This window comes from Quercus lobata, chromosome 3 (genome assembly GCF_001633185.2).
Source record: "Quercus lobata isolate SW786 chromosome 3, ValleyOak3.0 Primary Assembly, whole genome shotgun sequence".
Taxonomy (NCBI): Eukaryota; Viridiplantae; Streptophyta; class Magnoliopsida; order Fagales; family Fagaceae; genus Quercus; species Quercus lobata.
In genome coordinates, this window is record NC_044906.1 from 2,969,654 (window position 1) to 2,985,917 (window position 16,264).

Here is a 16,264-nt window from a genome sequence, read left to right on the forward strand (position 1 = left end):
TGAGCAACTTTGAAATTGAAAATTTCCAATTAGGGTTTTTATAAATGGAGGCCTAAAATTTGGACACCCACCTCTAAGTGATTGATCTTTGAGCCTGTGGTTTATGTATTTAATCCCATATGTGTGTGTGTGTGAGAATTTTACATGCTTAGAAGGGAACCAACCTAGTGGAACCTTGTTAGAAAATGGCTAAGCAGTACAAGTGGAGGCTAGTCCTTTAAGTTAGGCGTGCATAGTTGCTTAACACATTCCCAAGTTCATATTCTAATTTCAAAAAACTTAAAAGTTTGGTGATTTAACCTCTACATAGGCATTAAAAAAACGGTTCTTAGACCCAACTCAAGTGACGGCTAGCTCCCATCTTTGCCCTAACCATGATCTAGTGACATATTATCATATTTATGTGTAAAAATATTCACATCAAGCAGCACTCAAGAGAGTCATCCCATGGTAGACATTGTGGAATTCACAAAACATTTGAAATCATTCAAAAAAGAATCCTTTACATCCTTTGTAATATGAAAATTGAAGCATTTCTAAAAACATAATAATACAATGTAACAAGGCTTTTTGGAGGAATGTCACTATTCAATGCTCATACAACACAAATATTGAAGTACTTTAACCGCAGTACACTATTCCTTTTGCTAATAGCTTCTCAATTAGATATTGATTTAATCCAAAAAAATGTTTGTACACCACACAATGCAATGACATTCCATAAGGATGAGTGAACCTAGATCCTTAATTAGGGCCAAAAATTGCTACACCAAAAATTATCACCTGATCACATACATGTGGGCCCACAACGTGACAACAACACCTTCCATATGGATGGATGCTACAAATCCTTTTGAGAGGCCTACTCCATGGAACTAGCTCATAGACCAAAAGATACTCTCTCCTTGCAAAAGTAACTTCTTTTTCATTGGTTTGTTTACTTAAAATACAGGTTGAATAAATTTTAAATTCTACCTATACAAGATAAAAATATATATTTTTTTGGTTAAAAAAAAAAACAGTACTTTATCTTTTAGGATGATATGAAGAAATTCTTTCAGGAAATACAACTTGTTAGTGGTTCAGACCTAAAAAATTTGTTAATAAAGAGCTCCTTTCAGGTAAGTTAGCTTGTGATTGGTTCAGACCTAAAATTTCTCAGTTGATTAGATCAGAATTAGCATATTTATAAATCTTGTGAACATGGCAACTGTTAGTCAAGCAGAAGTTGAGGGTTTGAGGCTGCATGGAGAGGACTTGGCTTGATATCTCTACAACGCATGTATGTCAAAAACTGTCCAGGTAGCTCTTCCAATAGAGCCTGGACCACAAAAATCTGCCCACCTGTACAGAGCACAACTAATTTGTTAGATAAAACACAATGTAGAAGCCTAGGCCAAATAAAGAACAAGTACAACAAGTTGAACAAATAAGGAAATAATCAATTCCAATTGATACAACAGATAATAGACTCAAACAGATGATAAAAAAGTCAAGAGGGAAGATCATTGAAATGGTTTTAAGGTTGTAAGGGAGCCAAGCAATTTTTGTTGAGCAGCTTGCTGAGCACACATTCACACTAGATTAAAATCATGATCTCATTTTCTACCTATAACATGTCTATGGGTACAAACAATCTAGCCAAAGACAGGATCAAAACAACAGTGGCAACAGAAATCAAGCAGCGTTTTTGTTAAATACATTCAAACACACCCTTTTGTCCTTTCATCACTCCACCCATCAATTGTTATCTAACTGGCAGAACTAACCAAATGTTCATTCCATTTTTTCTAGAATAATTATCTAACTGGGATAGTTGTGAATGCAGAATTACAGTTAGTGGATTCTGTTAGATGTAACCTCAAAAATTTTGTAAAGACAAGTGCCATTATGCACTCACCATGCACTTCTCGCATTGGAACAAACTGCACGATGTCACGTGTAGCCACACGACCTGTAGAGCTCTCTAACCGTCTTCCATTGTCAGCATCAAGAACCTGCCCAAAAATTAAGATACATTACAGTCATTCAAGCGAAAATTCTAAAAGCTAAAATTCCACCATATTTACTGAATAATTAAAATAAAGCATAAAAGAGTATAAAGGACATCAAATTAGGAAAATATAATACCTCCATTTCTCTAAAATCTGCACCTCCCACTCCGACTATAAGGATAGATAGAGGCAGATCGGATGCCCTGACCAAAGCATCTTTTGTTTCTTGCAGGTCTGTAATGACTCCATCCTAGAAACACGACAATTTTTATTGAGTGATTAATTGAAGAATTGATTTAAAGAGGCATCAAATAAAGACAAAATTATCTTTAGGAGAGCTTTGAGTATAAATCCTGTGTACATAAAGTGTCTCATCTGCTTCAATAAAAGTAGTAACTTATCACAAACAAAATAAATTTAATTCGACATTCTCTTTACCGTAATAATGAGCAAGACAAAGTATTTGTTGCTGTTGTACGAGACGGACTGGCCAGCAATTTGTGCAGCTGTGTTAATCACTGGGCCAAATAAAGCGGGTCCTGCTAGGGCAACATTATGGAGAGCCCTTGCATAAGCAGCCATGATGCCTTCAACTCCTTCAACCTATTAATAAATAAAATAATTTGATTAATTCATCTATTAAAAAGAAAGAAACAAAGACAAAAACTGGATGTTACATAAGAGTATGAAATGCAGTGTTCAGAAATATATGAACAACTTATACTCAGTAGTTATTAACTTACAAAGAATGATATGAATCCTATGGTACCATTTACTTGTAATCCTTTACAACAGACATCTAATCTTATGATACAAAACATATAATGTTACAAATTTTATTAGGTGAGATAACTCAATCTATTTAATTTGCAATGTTCTCATGGACTTCTTTTAAGGGCATCTGAGACTTTCTCAAACCTTTTGATGATAAAATTAATGTATTTGGGGAATTTGAATGTATTTTTGTTCGTTGTAAATAGGGTTTAGAACTTTTCATGTTTGGTTGAAAATGTTTGTGATTTAGAGGTAATGGAAGAAGGTAAAACATCAATGGTGACAGAGCCAGGTTTCAGATGCTATTCAACAGAATTATAAATAAATAAAAAATTATATTTGAGAAAAAGAAAGGAAATATGAGATAATAACAGTAAGAATAAGAAGACATGAATAAGCATAAATTTCACTTTTATAAAAATTAAGGGGTTTCCAATAAAAATTGCAAGAGGATTACAGAGAAAGAGAGAGATCTATGTGAAAACAGCTAGGCAATATGCCAGCCAGGTCAGATTCTTCAAAGATTAAGCAAACAAAGCATTACAAAGTCAGCTCCTCTCACCTCAAAGGCACCTGTACTTCCATTCAAGTTAAAACAATGTGATATGGTACCATCAATTGTTCTTCCTCCAAAGCCCCAAGCAGGAAAGCGCCTATTGGAATCATAAAACTGAATGACCTCCCCAACCTCCATTATAGCCTGCAAGTTTTCTTAATTAAGTATACAATGACTTCATCAATCAATGAAGATTTATTTTAAGTATATGCAAACAGAAGAACCCTAACAAAAATTTCAAAACAAAGAAACTTTTTTTACACAATCCACAATCTCAGACATGTTCCATGTATGGTTTTTTTTTTTTTTAATTTCTCTAGCATGTTCTGCGTTTAGTTGAGAGTAAAAGAACCTGCAACCGTGATATGAAAAACAAGCTGCTTGATCATGTTGAGTCATGACAGACAAAAGATAGCTACTTGATCATATAGACATTGCTATCGACAAATTCAATGTAAAAGTTATTTTTTCTTTCCCAGGTTGTTTTTGTGCCCCTCGTTTTGGACCAATTCAATGTAAAAGCTATTTTTTCTTATTCTAGAAGCAATTTCCAAGTTATTTTGTGTCCTTTCTTCTTCTTTTGGCGTGTGTGTTAGGAAAATACAACTCACGAACCCATACAGGATTAAAACTGTATTGGGGGGGGGGCGGGAGGATCTGTTGTATCTAATGTTTAGAAAGAAAAAAACACACACACACACACAAGCACCAAAGAAAAGCAACTACCCTATTGAGAGCACCAGAGGATGCACGGTCTTACCTGTTGATAAGGATTCAACCGGCCAAAAGGATCAATGTGGTGTAAAGAATCTGGATTCCAAGGATTTCCATTTGAGGCTAAAGAAAGAGATATTGAATATTCAAAGCATAAATCAGTCATCAGCCAAAACATTTTGAACTAGGAAAAAGAGAACCCAAAAAATAAAATAAAAAACTATATAACTCCCCTAGAATGGGATATATTTTACCTGTAAAGTCAACAGCAACCATAAAGTTAAGCTCAAATCCACTGGAAATGTAATCCAAAAAACTGTACTGTTGCTTTTCACAAAATTGATCCACAAATAGCTGTCCCTTCAAAACCTATATTGATAAATTAGTAAGCAATGTAAAAATTTAAACATAAAGATTAACATGAAGTATTTTTAAAAAATATAACTGCAAGTATGAATAAGTACCTTCTCATGATCCTGATGAGGAGATGGTAAGGTGAGATTTGCACCACGTCTTTCTATATGAAGTTTTTCCAGGTCTGCCACAGACTTCTGGAGCTTACTGATGAGGTAAATTTTAAAATAAATACCTTCTTCTTTTAGTACCAGAGACTAAATCGTAAAAACTGAAAAGTGAAAATAAACAAAAACTAAAACTAATCTGGACAACAATAATCTTAGCTTACCCAATAAGCACATGATTGCCACTGCTATTGAAATCAAAGCACTCTATAATTAATGGGTTATCCTGTAGCAAGTGAAATTGCATATGCCATGTGAATCTTCATTAATTATCAAAATTACAAAACATCCTATAACCATAATCTAATAGGAAACCAAGAATCATAAATCGACAAGCATACCTTACTTCTAAACTGCTGTATGCTCAGGCATAGGGGTTTCCAAATTGGATTCAAATTGTCCTTCACCACTTCAGTTTTGCATATTGGAATAGAGCCTCCACTCTCAACAATTCTAGATATTCTTAAGAAAGGATCCTAAAATAAATGAAGAAACTTAAGAAACAAACACAATCAAGAATATGTATGCTTAAGGAACATGAAATTTTAACTTATCTGCTTTGTGAATACATACACTTTTAGAGAATAGGTCTTTGTTATCCAAGTGGGAACAATGGACTACCATCTCAACACAACTCCTCGAAGAAACTGTTTCCTCTACATGGATAGTGAGTGCCCCCAAGTTCCTCAAGCTCGTATGCCCATTTTTGTTATTGAGATTTAGGGTTAAACTCCGAGTTTGTTTGGCCACTATCTGCCATGAAAATAGAAAGAGAGAAAATGGAGGAAAAACAAACACCAAAGTTTAGTACATGTTGACCAAATCATTCTAAAAGAATTTAAGCCACTAGTTACATTTGAAACATAATTCTTAGGGGAAATTACACTTTGCCCACTTGTAGTTTACCCGAAAAACACTTTACCTATTTGTGGTTTAAATATTGGCACCTTACCCACCTGGGGTTAGCTCCGTTTGTTCCCGTTACCCACCTCAATTAAAAATAAAGATAAATACGTCTTTCTCCTCTCAAAACATAAAAAACTAAAAAATCAATGGAAAAAAAGATCTAAAAGCTAGGTTTTGTAAAAATTAAAACCTAACTTTTACATCTTCTTTTCATGTATCAACTTTTAGATTTCTATTTTAACACATTAAAAATTGAATTGAACAATTTTTGGAAAAGAGTGTACTCCACAACACTAGATGTTGAGCCATCAGTTTCTGTTCCCACTGAAAGACACCATCAAAAATATCCCTTAATCTTTCATCGGAATCTGCATTCCCAAAGCCCAATAGCTCAATGTCTTCAGAAAATTGCTGACCACCATCCCCTCCAAATAGCCTCGACTGAGTGGACAATTCCTTCTGATGTCTAAATTCGTCCAATGACTACTAAGAACCAGCTTCTTGTCCTTGTCAGTGTGACTGTAAGTTGGTAACATATGGAGCTAAGGAGCTACTTCCAATTTTACATCTCTCAAAGGTCAATACTCCAATACTCTAATGCACTTTGAATTGAACAATTTTATACCAAGTGCTACTGTTTCACTCTTAGCTTCCTTGAGTGCCTTCTCTATCTTTCATTCCCCTTATTTTTGTCAGCTTAATAAATTAAATAAAAGTCCTATTTCTAATCTTCTATCACTATTAATACTATAGAATATGCTCTCCCTCTCCAAAACTTTTTTTAGTACTCCGTAAAATTGAGTAATACAATACATTTTTGTTAAAATAGAAGATTTAAAAGTTGATACATGAAAAAAAAATGTAAAAGTTAGATTTTAATTTTTACAGTACCTAGCTTTTAGATCTCCTTTTCCCTTGATTTTTTAGTTTTTTATGTTTTAAGAGGAAAGAGACATAAAAGGGTAACAAAAATACAAATTTACCATTGTTTTTAATTGAGGTGGGTAACAGAAGACAAACGGAGCTAATCTCAAGTGAATAAAGTGCCAATTTTTTAACCACAGGTAGGCAAAGTGTTTTTCGGGCAAACCATAGGTGGGTAAAGTGTAATTTCCTCTAATTTTTAACTGCATCAGTGGTAATCTAAACTATGATGCACAAAATCTTAAAATAACATTATAGTGAAGTGGCTCTCACATTTGTCTTTCTACCCTTGAAATTTCTAAGAATAAAACACTCAAAATTAACACAAATTTTTACTCAAATTGCACCAGCATGATATATATGCTTTATATAATTTCAATGAGCCCAACTGAACCCAAGGCGATATACCTCAGATAGAACACAAGTAGCCTCTCCAAGAAATTCTTGATCATTCAATTTTAGCGTCTGCAAGGCAATGGAAATAAACTTTTAAAATAAAGACTTCATCATCAACTAAATTTGTTAGATTATTCTAGATGAAATGATAACAAATCAAAAATATAATCCTTATAAGTTACCTTCTTCGCTCACATCTGAATATGGTTTAAATTGTCACAATCTTTCAAAAGTATCAATTAATTCATAATTAATATGGTTAACCAATCAAATTTGGTTTTTTGTCAAAAAAATTTGCATTCCATGCTTTGTACAGTTACCAAAATTACAACCATGGAGTAAAAGATTATTAAGAAAATTATAAACATCACCAATATTACATGGAGAGCTTTGGAGTTTAAACTAAATTACCCTTTACTTTCATTTCTTATTTGTTATATAACTTCTTTCCTGTATCATGGCCAAATTGACAGAAGCAACAAATCCAGTTTAATTATTTTTGAAAGAGCTAAATGCAACACATTGAAAAAAAAGTTTCATAATAATTTCCAGCAAGTGATTTCCCATACAATTACACCATGCAGAGTCACATGTATAGCTACTATCAAAATAATTTTTCTTGAGATTATCTGAGACATATCACACAATTGGCATCAAACATTTGTTTATAATTGTTCACTAATTACTTTTGTTTCCACTTCAATGTTTTTTACCATGTATTGACAAATTTAGTGCTTACTATACCTACAATTTGTAGTGTGATCTAGTCAAATCAATACACATTTCACATATTACAAATGTTGATAAGAGTTTTATCTTGCGAAGTGCAATACTCAGAACTTAAAGATTGGCAAAAATGCAACAAGAACACTAAGCATGTACACTTTTTTGTGTGTAATTTATTAACAGTGCAAATAATTGAACATAACCTACAAAACATGAATTAAAATAATAATACTTAAAAGAGCTAAAACTGATATATACCTTCACAGGCACATTATGATATTTTGAATCCACATCATATACATGAAATCTGGCGCCAAAAAAAATAAAGGCAAACACAAGCCATCCAGTTAAATTAGAAAATCACTTATAGTAAAACAGGATTTATCTACACAAAGATAAGCACTAAAAGAAATTTGTAAAGCTTACACCAATGGCTGCACAATCTCAAACTGGAATGCAACTGTAACTTTTTCGATCCATGCAGGATTCAAACTATTCAATACAACCTCAGTGCGACCTAACTCCTCTAGTTTTCCATCTCTTTTCTTTGCATACACCACAACCATTGGATCACTCTGAATGAAATAAAGTATATTTTAGCAAAAAGCACAGTAAGACAAGCCTAATCACAACATGCATGCACGTCATACAAGCACATAAACCAACTACTGTGGATTGACAAATTCAAGACACTCAGATATATGAGAATCTTTATCAGAAACAGCCAACATAATAGTTCAGCTTGCTACATATCCAAGAGAATACAAAGAAGTGCTTGTCTAACAAAAACACTACTTATGGCACATGTAATTTTGACATACCCCAGGTAGGAACCAAGGACTACAAGTCATACCCATAGCACAACTCACCCATTTTTACAGGGTTTGAGAGAGGTGATTGGTAGGCAGCTTTATCCCCATTTTTTTGGACAGGTCGATTCCCTGACTCAAACCCATGAATGCTAGTAAGTTTACATTTGTTATTTAGTGATAGGCAGCTGTACCCAACACTATACTCCCACCCTAGCAATAGGTCGATGATTTGTTTTAAAGCATTTTGCATGTGTTATTTACTAAGCTTGCATATCCTTACTAGCTTAGTTTGACTGGTAAACTAAAAATATGAAAGAGAAAATTTCTCACTTTAGTAGGTGAGTTGTTGTCCTTGACTATCAAAAGATGTAAAAAGTTTAGCTTGAAACAAGTATGTAATGTGTCTTTCTTTTACTTTTATGAAATAGGTTATTATTGGTTGTCTCGTTTTGTTTTAGAATGTAGTGTGTAATTTTAGTCTTTCATGTATACCATATAAGGCTTGGCCTTGATTGCAGGAGTATGGAAATGCATGTGAAATAATAAGCAAGAGTAGAAGTGAAGAGTGATGCGGTGTGTGTAGCAAAGGATATGTACTATTTTAATTATCAATAAAACTCCTCTTTCATTGAGAACTCCATTGTGTATTTTGCTTGAGTGTGGTGAGACTTATTATGAAGTACTTGATAAGATACTTTCTTACCAAGTGCAAAATTTATTATTCTGACAAATATTCCCAACAAGAAATCTCATTTAGATAATAACTTCACAAACCGTCACATATTAGAAATTTGAAGGGAAGATGAAAACAAAGAAACTCAAATTTCATACTAAAACAAAAGGAGGTTAGATAGTGTTTGGATGATATTTTCATTGGCATATTTCTGTTTAAAAATAAGCTGGAATTTTAAGCTAAAACAAACAGAGACATAGTAAATTACCAAAATATTAGCAAATTGGAAAATTATAGTATACCCTGAATAAACTTACTATCAAATGTGGTTATGTATAGAGAGGAATACCTTTGAAGTGATGTCACGGTCAAGCAAGTTAGATGCAGATAGGGATAACTGCAGCATAAAATTGAAACATAAGAATGCATGAATACATAATGAGAAACCAAAAAAGGGCAAACCACATAGAATAATATGAAAAGTCATGAAAAAACAGAAGAGCCATTAATGTAGATTGAATAACAATTCCAATGGTAATGTATACAAGACTAATGTCCTATCTTGAGTTAAATTATATAAGAAAGTATTACTGCTTTGGAGCTTTATAAAATGCCACCCATATATAGTGAAAGGGTGAACCAACGAACACCACAATACCCATCTGTTAGAGATGAAAAAAAGGTAGGACAACTCATCCTTTTCAAAAATAGAGGCACTTCAATTACCTAAACCTAAATTAAGATAAAATTTCTTTTGATTGATAAGTTACACATGCACCCAATAGGTCCTAAACCGACAACCTTATCCTCTATCCCATTCTTATGAAAGAAGGAAATGCCATTTGAGCCAAAACTCATTGGAATAAAATGAGATTAATATTTTTACTCTTATATGTTAAAATGCAAAAAAGTTGCTTCACATATCTTCTTCAGTGTCCAAGTTTACTAATATTTCATTAATATATAGCTTGATTAGCAATTTGCACCACAACATCAAATTTATGAAGTTAGTTACTAATTGAAGTAGATAATTAAAGGACCATCACAAATTGCTTTTAGGTTTCATGACTTGGCTAGCAAACATGATAATTATATATACGAGGAAAATTCCAAACTGTTGACCCCAATAGGACTCGCAACAAAGTACACATCAATAAGAAAAATCAAATAAAAGCATCCAGTGGTCCTAAATATAAGCAAATGGATATAGATATACATTTTTCTACACCACAATAAAAAGAATTTTTGAATCAATGGTTTTGTCTAATGTTCCATTGTTAAATTGGAACCAACAAATGGGAATCTTGCTAGTGTTCCCCTTGGGGGAGCATTTTGTAGTGCAACTTTTAGGAGGAGGTCAAGTGGGCTCATTGATGTGGACCTTGGTGGCAACAAAACTACTAACCATACAAAGCATGCAAACACCTACATTTTCAAAAAACCTAACATGCATAGAGAAAAGGTTCCTTGATGTGAAGCATTGGAACTTGGTGGAAGCCCTAACTAGACAATCTATTCTCAAATTCTGAGACATTGTTCATTGGCCAAACAGTGCGCTACATATTAATCACCATATTAAGAACATAATACAAAGTCAACATTGCCCTGCATGTCCTACATGGTCCACTTATTAAGATAAACTAAGAGCTTGAAAAGAACTAAGGGAAATGAAACTTTTAACACCATTGAAATAGTACAAATCTCCTCCACTATGCAATGATAATTAATTTATCAAATATATCTTTGTACACAAAACAGTCAAATGAATAAAAAAAAACTGTCATTTTGTTTTAAGTCCAACAGCGGAGATTCCAAAAATCTTTTAAGATCAATTTAAATCCTTGGATTTATTTAAGCAACAACTATAGCAACAAAAGTAGCATCACTAATGAACTTTTCCTGAACAATAAATATTTTACTTATAATAAAGATTAACCATATTTAAGTTATTATTGTTCTCACTACTATTGTTTTCAAAGCAACATCAATTGTAATAATCATGTAATATATATATATATATATATAATTCATGAATCAAATAATTCTTGTCATGAAATCAGAGACCAAGATCTAAAGCTAGAATCCACTGTAGTTTCTCCCAAAGAATTGTCACACTCTTTAGGTATGAAACTTTCATCCTAAGTCTCATGACATGCCAAAGCAATGTCTCATGCTCCGATTCACTGTGGAATTAACCATTATTCAAGATACTTGTATCTAAAGTTCTACCTTTGTGCCTTGTTTTATTCATTGTATTTCCTCACTTATTTTTAAATGAAGTTATTTACTTATCAAAAAATAAAAAAGATAATTGTATCAAAAGTATAGACTATATAGTATATCAAAATTGTAGTCTACCTACAATTTGTAGGAAATTAAAAACAATCTCAAGCCCTGTAATTTTTTTTCAGCATCCAAAGTCCAAGCTATATATAATAGCAATTCCCATAAAAAAAAATTATAACATCATACTATAATAATTGGTCCCATTGGTTTCTTTTTCTTAAAAAACAAGTACAATTGTTACCTTCACGTCCAGAACTTTTTCTCAACAACCAAATAGAACAATAAGGAATCTTGAAAAATAATTATAATAAGCCATATATGTAAAATATGTATTTGAAAAAGAGGAATAGATAATGCCCCAATCAACAAAGCAATAGATACATATATATATATATAAAAGCAGTACCAGCAAGCACTAATACAGTAAACATTAAAATCGACAAAGTTACAAACATAAGGCACACTAAAATATTTATAAAAAAAAAATAATAATAATTCTGGGAGTTTGACCGAAACAAAATATAGAAAAACACGAGTAATTCTTAGTTAGTCCAGGAGCACAGTGAATGATTCTTCCTTCTCTCACAATTATGGTGAGGTCCACTCATTAAATTCACAGTGGAATCCATTATGAATATGAGAGAGAAAGCACAATTTTACTATACTCCGGACTACCTAAGTATTTTCCGGAAAACACAACCCGTACGCATACAGACAGTATCACCATTAGCACTAACGTTACAATTGACACAGTTTACATACAAAACAAAAAAAAGACCCAAAATTTTTTAATGCCTATAGGAATTGACTGAATTGGACTGACTTTTGACCCAAAGTGGGGTACAGAATAAAGATTAACACAACCCGTACACATACAAAATATGGTTGTGTGTTTATGTAATGAGATTTTCAGTTATACATATAAAAGCATAACGAAATATTGAAAAGTTTCTGACATTTTCTGTTTTTGTACTTTGTATTTGACATATATTACCTCGAGTTGAGTGAAGAGAGGCTGAATGCCACGTGACCTGAAGAAGAACTCAACGGCATCGTTGTGTCCGCCATTGTTGTTGTTGGTGGTAGCAATACTATTGGGCCTTTGCTGGGCCCCACCCACTGCTTGCTTACCTCCCTCTACATCGGAAAAGCAGTTCCCCATTCTCTCTTTCTTTTTTTTTTCTCTCTGAAACTGATTGAAAGAAATCTTATTACGCGTTTGGATGTAACAGGCGTAACAGATAAAACGTGTTTTGATAAACTTTCTCCGACCCAGATTGTGAATTGTGGATTGTTATGTAATCTCGATATATATATATATATATACACAGACTCACAGAATATAGGGAAGACGAACTGTCTCTCTCTTGTTTTGATTAGAAACTTTGGAGGGAATTTAACGAAGGAGTTTCGTAGCAAAAGCCAAATTGACTTGACACGGTTGTGAAACTTTGAAGTTTCGTTTGTTGAATACAACTGGTCTTAACTTTGAAGGTCCCGAACTATGATCACACGATGGAATCAAATTCCATAGAAGAGAGTCATTATTTTCTTTTTCTCTTCCTGAAACAGGAAATAGAACTTTGTTAAGAAGGATCCTATCACAGACGCTTTCTCATACACTTTGTCCCACTTGACACGCTGTAATTGGACTTTTTTGTCACTGTTACCTGTCCCCATCGCTATAGCATTCCCATAAGCTCTCTTATAAAAAAAATACCTCACCAAAAATCTATTCACCAAAAGTCTATTTTATTATTTGACCGCATTGTAATATTCCACTCATTACATGTTCCACTCTTTAGTTCTAAATATTAAAATAATATATACTCCATATTAAAATAATATATTTACTCAAAACCAATCCATATACTACCAAACAGCCAAGTGGCAGTCACCACCAACCAAAAACCACCGCCACAAACTACAACCACAATCACTGATCCCCTAACAAATTCCAAATTCAAAAACCTCAACAAAAGAGGAAAAAAAAAAACTCAAAACCTTCAACAAAACCCCACCATACCCAAGGACAGCCCGCCGCCACCACCAACAAAAATCCACCAGCCGCCACCACCACCACCCAATACTACTTAAAAATATCCCCAAAATCAACACAAAACTATCCCCAAAAAAAAGAGCTTGAAAAAGAACCAACTCACCCATAATCACAATCACATGGAATCCACAACCCAAGGGGAAAAAAAAATACAGAGGGAGATCAGAATCAGAGATCTCCACGGCGACGGCGTCATCGGTGAGGCTGAACTCCACGGCGAGGCCGAACTCCACGGCGACGGCCGATCTCAATAGCAACGGCCTAGGCAGAGAAAAAAAAAAGAGATAGAGAAGGCGCAGAGAAAGTGACGGGAAAGAAAAAAGGAAAAAAAAAAAAAGAAAGAAAGAAAGAAAAAGGGAGAGGTGAAGGTTCTGGAGAAAGAAAGAAGTAAAAATAGAAGAGAGGTGAGAAGATGAAGGGAGAGGCGTGGAAAGCAAGAAGAAAAAGAAAGAAGAAAAATAAAGAGAGAAGAAAGAGTCATAAATGAAGAGAGAGAGAGAGAGAAGGAATTAATAAAAAATTAGTACATCTGTCGTACCGTTCCAAAGATGGGATGACATTGTTTACATGGGTCAAAATTTAAAGGATTTATACCACCTCTCGTTAGAACTTAGAAGGGTTTATTTTGGTATTTAATGGGTTAAATATTAAATATTTAGTATTTGACACATTTGGTGAGAATGTTCTTATTTTTTTTCTTTGTCATAACAATTTATTATATTTTTATATATCTATATATTAAGAAGTTTGAAAAAGTTAATTATGACTCTGAAAAATATTAAAAATACCTCTAATATAATTACATAATCATTATTCTTATAAAATGAAAAATAAGGTTAAAATTTTAATTCAACAAAATTTAAATAATAAAATAACTATGAGAAAAAAGTTTTCCTAAAAATTAGCGCACTTTTTATTTAAACATATCTAACGTACATTTGATACATTTTATCCCTAAAAACTAACACACACTACACCTAGTAGTTTATTCAATTTTAAATCTTAATTTTTAGTTTTATAAAAATCATTTCCTATATAACCTTATTAATAATAGATAAATTCGAATTAAAAAATTATATTAAACTCAAAATAAAAAAAATGTATTATCGCATGTGCAGAGCGCATGTGATAAGGTTAATAGTTAATAGTTATGTTGAAATAGCCAAAAAATTTCATTCCAACTTGCCAATTTGGTAACAAGGACTACACTACAAATCACCTATCTATTCTATCTCAATTTAAATTCCATCTCATTTCACTCGTTTTAGTCTATTCTTTCTGTCCTGTATTGGGATTTTGACTGATATGTGAACGAATCATTATTCTTTTTCCTAAACCCCTTTTTTATTACTTCACGTGTATATAACATTTTATTATTATTTTATTTTAACAAATTTTTTTTTTTTATTTTGGTTTATTTTACTCATATATGACAGTTTTTTTCTTCATTAATATATTTTTTTGGGATAATTACAGTAAACCCACCTGAGGTTTGGCCCGTTTACACTTTACCTACCCGTGGTTCAAAACTTATCACTTTGCCCACCTGAGGTGCCTTCCGTTAGGGATCTGTTACCCACCTCTCCGTTTGCCGTTAGAAAAACACATTTTTAAAGAAAAACAAACATAACAAAGATCAAAAAGTTAGGACTTTTTATTGCTTAAGAACTTCTTTGAGAACAAAACACAGGAATAGCACAGATCAAATGCTATTCCTGATTAAAAGTGATATCATTGAGCATTTATTTTTTTATTTTTGTTTTTTTATAGATCTCTCCAACTTTTATTCAAACCAAACCAAACCCAAAAAAAAAAAAAAAAAAAAAAAAAAATTCCAAATCCCAGAAAACACAAGCCACAAATCCAAAAAAAAATCATATCTCGCCGGCGCGATCTCGCGAAGCGTCGATCGCGATCTTGCGAACGCGAGATCGCGCCGGCGAGATATGATTTTTTTCTGGATTTGTGGCCAGTGTAATGGCCATTTCAAAAAAAAAATATCCCGAGAAGGCATAATGGCCATTTCTTCGAGTAACCCGAGAATGAGTCAGGCCTCCTCGCCCGGGTTGAACTGACCGGCTTGGGCTTTCCACGAGCCCAACTCCATGGCAGCGGCGCACGCGCCGAAGGTGATGAAGCTGACGACGGGGATGTTGAATTTTTGGAAGACCTCTTTGGTCCACCCGATCTGGAAGTTGACGATGGTGCAGATGATGGGAGGTTGGGATTGAGAGCGGTTGGTGGTGATATAGGCTTGGAGTTCGAGGGCAAATTGCTGGCGGGTCAAATTAGATCTAGGGCGCATAGGAGGACCCGAGATGAGTGGGTTTTGAGAGAAGGAAGAGGAAATATGAGTGGTGGTGGTGCCGGAGATGGAGGGAATGACGAGGGTAGTATGGAAATTACGGGAGGAAAGGTGGGTGCAAAGCTCCATGCAAGGGTGAAAGATTGAATACATGTTTGAATAACCAATGGACAAGAGAATAGCAATACTGTTGGTTTGTGTTTTGTTCTAAAAGAAGTTCTTAAGCAAAAAAAAAATCCTAACTTTTTGATCTTTGTTATGTTTGTTTTTCTCTAAAAATGTGTTTTTCTAACGGCAAAGGGAGAGGTGGGTAACAGATCTCTAACGGAAGGCACCTCAGGTGGGCAAAGTGATAAGTTTTAAACCACGGGTAGGTAAAGTGTAAACGGGCCAAACCTCAGGTGGGTTTGCTGTAATTATCCTTATATTTTTTCTTTACTTATATATGACATGTTATATATTTAGATGAGCAAAACTTATGTACAATATCTTAGATGTAGTACCTTAAGTTCCCTTTTTAAAACTCCGTCATATGTCTCATTAACATTTTCATTAAATGGCGTTAAAGACTAACTATTTCCAGTTAGAAAATTCATCTAAAGCACAAACAAATTTGCA

General features: G+C 33.5%; 1 protein-coding gene across 1 annotated transcript; it reads right to left on the reverse strand.

Annotated features, from left to right (window-relative positions):
• Positions 1–448: 448 nt before the first annotated feature.
• Positions 449–13,326, reverse strand: LOC115979905 (protein BONZAI 3-like). Its single transcript, XM_031101996.1, has 16 exons — positions 12,277–13,326; positions 9,346–9,393; positions 7,938–8,086; positions 7,770–7,818; positions 6,798–6,854; positions 5,133–5,312; positions 4,901–5,035; positions 4,724–4,785; positions 4,503–4,599; positions 4,293–4,407; positions 4,085–4,161; positions 3,331–3,468; positions 2,433–2,597; positions 2,131–2,244; positions 1,901–1,997; positions 449–1,344 (listed from the first exon to the last, which is right to left on the reverse strand). Exons 1-16 carry the CDS (start codon positions 12,442–12,444, stop codon positions 1,214–1,216), a joined length of 1,782 nt encoding a protein of 593 aa, XP_030957856.1. The 5' UTR covers positions 12,445–13,326; the 3' UTR covers positions 449–1,213.
• Between the last annotated feature and the right edge of the window lie 2,938 nt (positions 13,327–16,264).

Bases quoted from the DNA above. Each gene is read 5' to 3' on its own strand.
- LOC115979905 (XM_031101996.1), bottom strand. From the start codon at position 12,444: ATGGGGAACTGCTTTTCCGATGTAGAGGGAGGTAAGCAAGCAGTGGGT. The intron at 5,313-6,797 runs GTATATCGCCTT...TTTTCATGGCAG, and splicing joins CTACTTGTGTTCTATCTGAG to ATAGTGGCCAAACAAACTCG. The intron at 4,162-4,292 runs GTAAAATATATC...CTCTTTCTTTAG, and splicing joins GGTTGCTGTTGACTTTACAG to CCTCAAATGGAAATCCTTGG.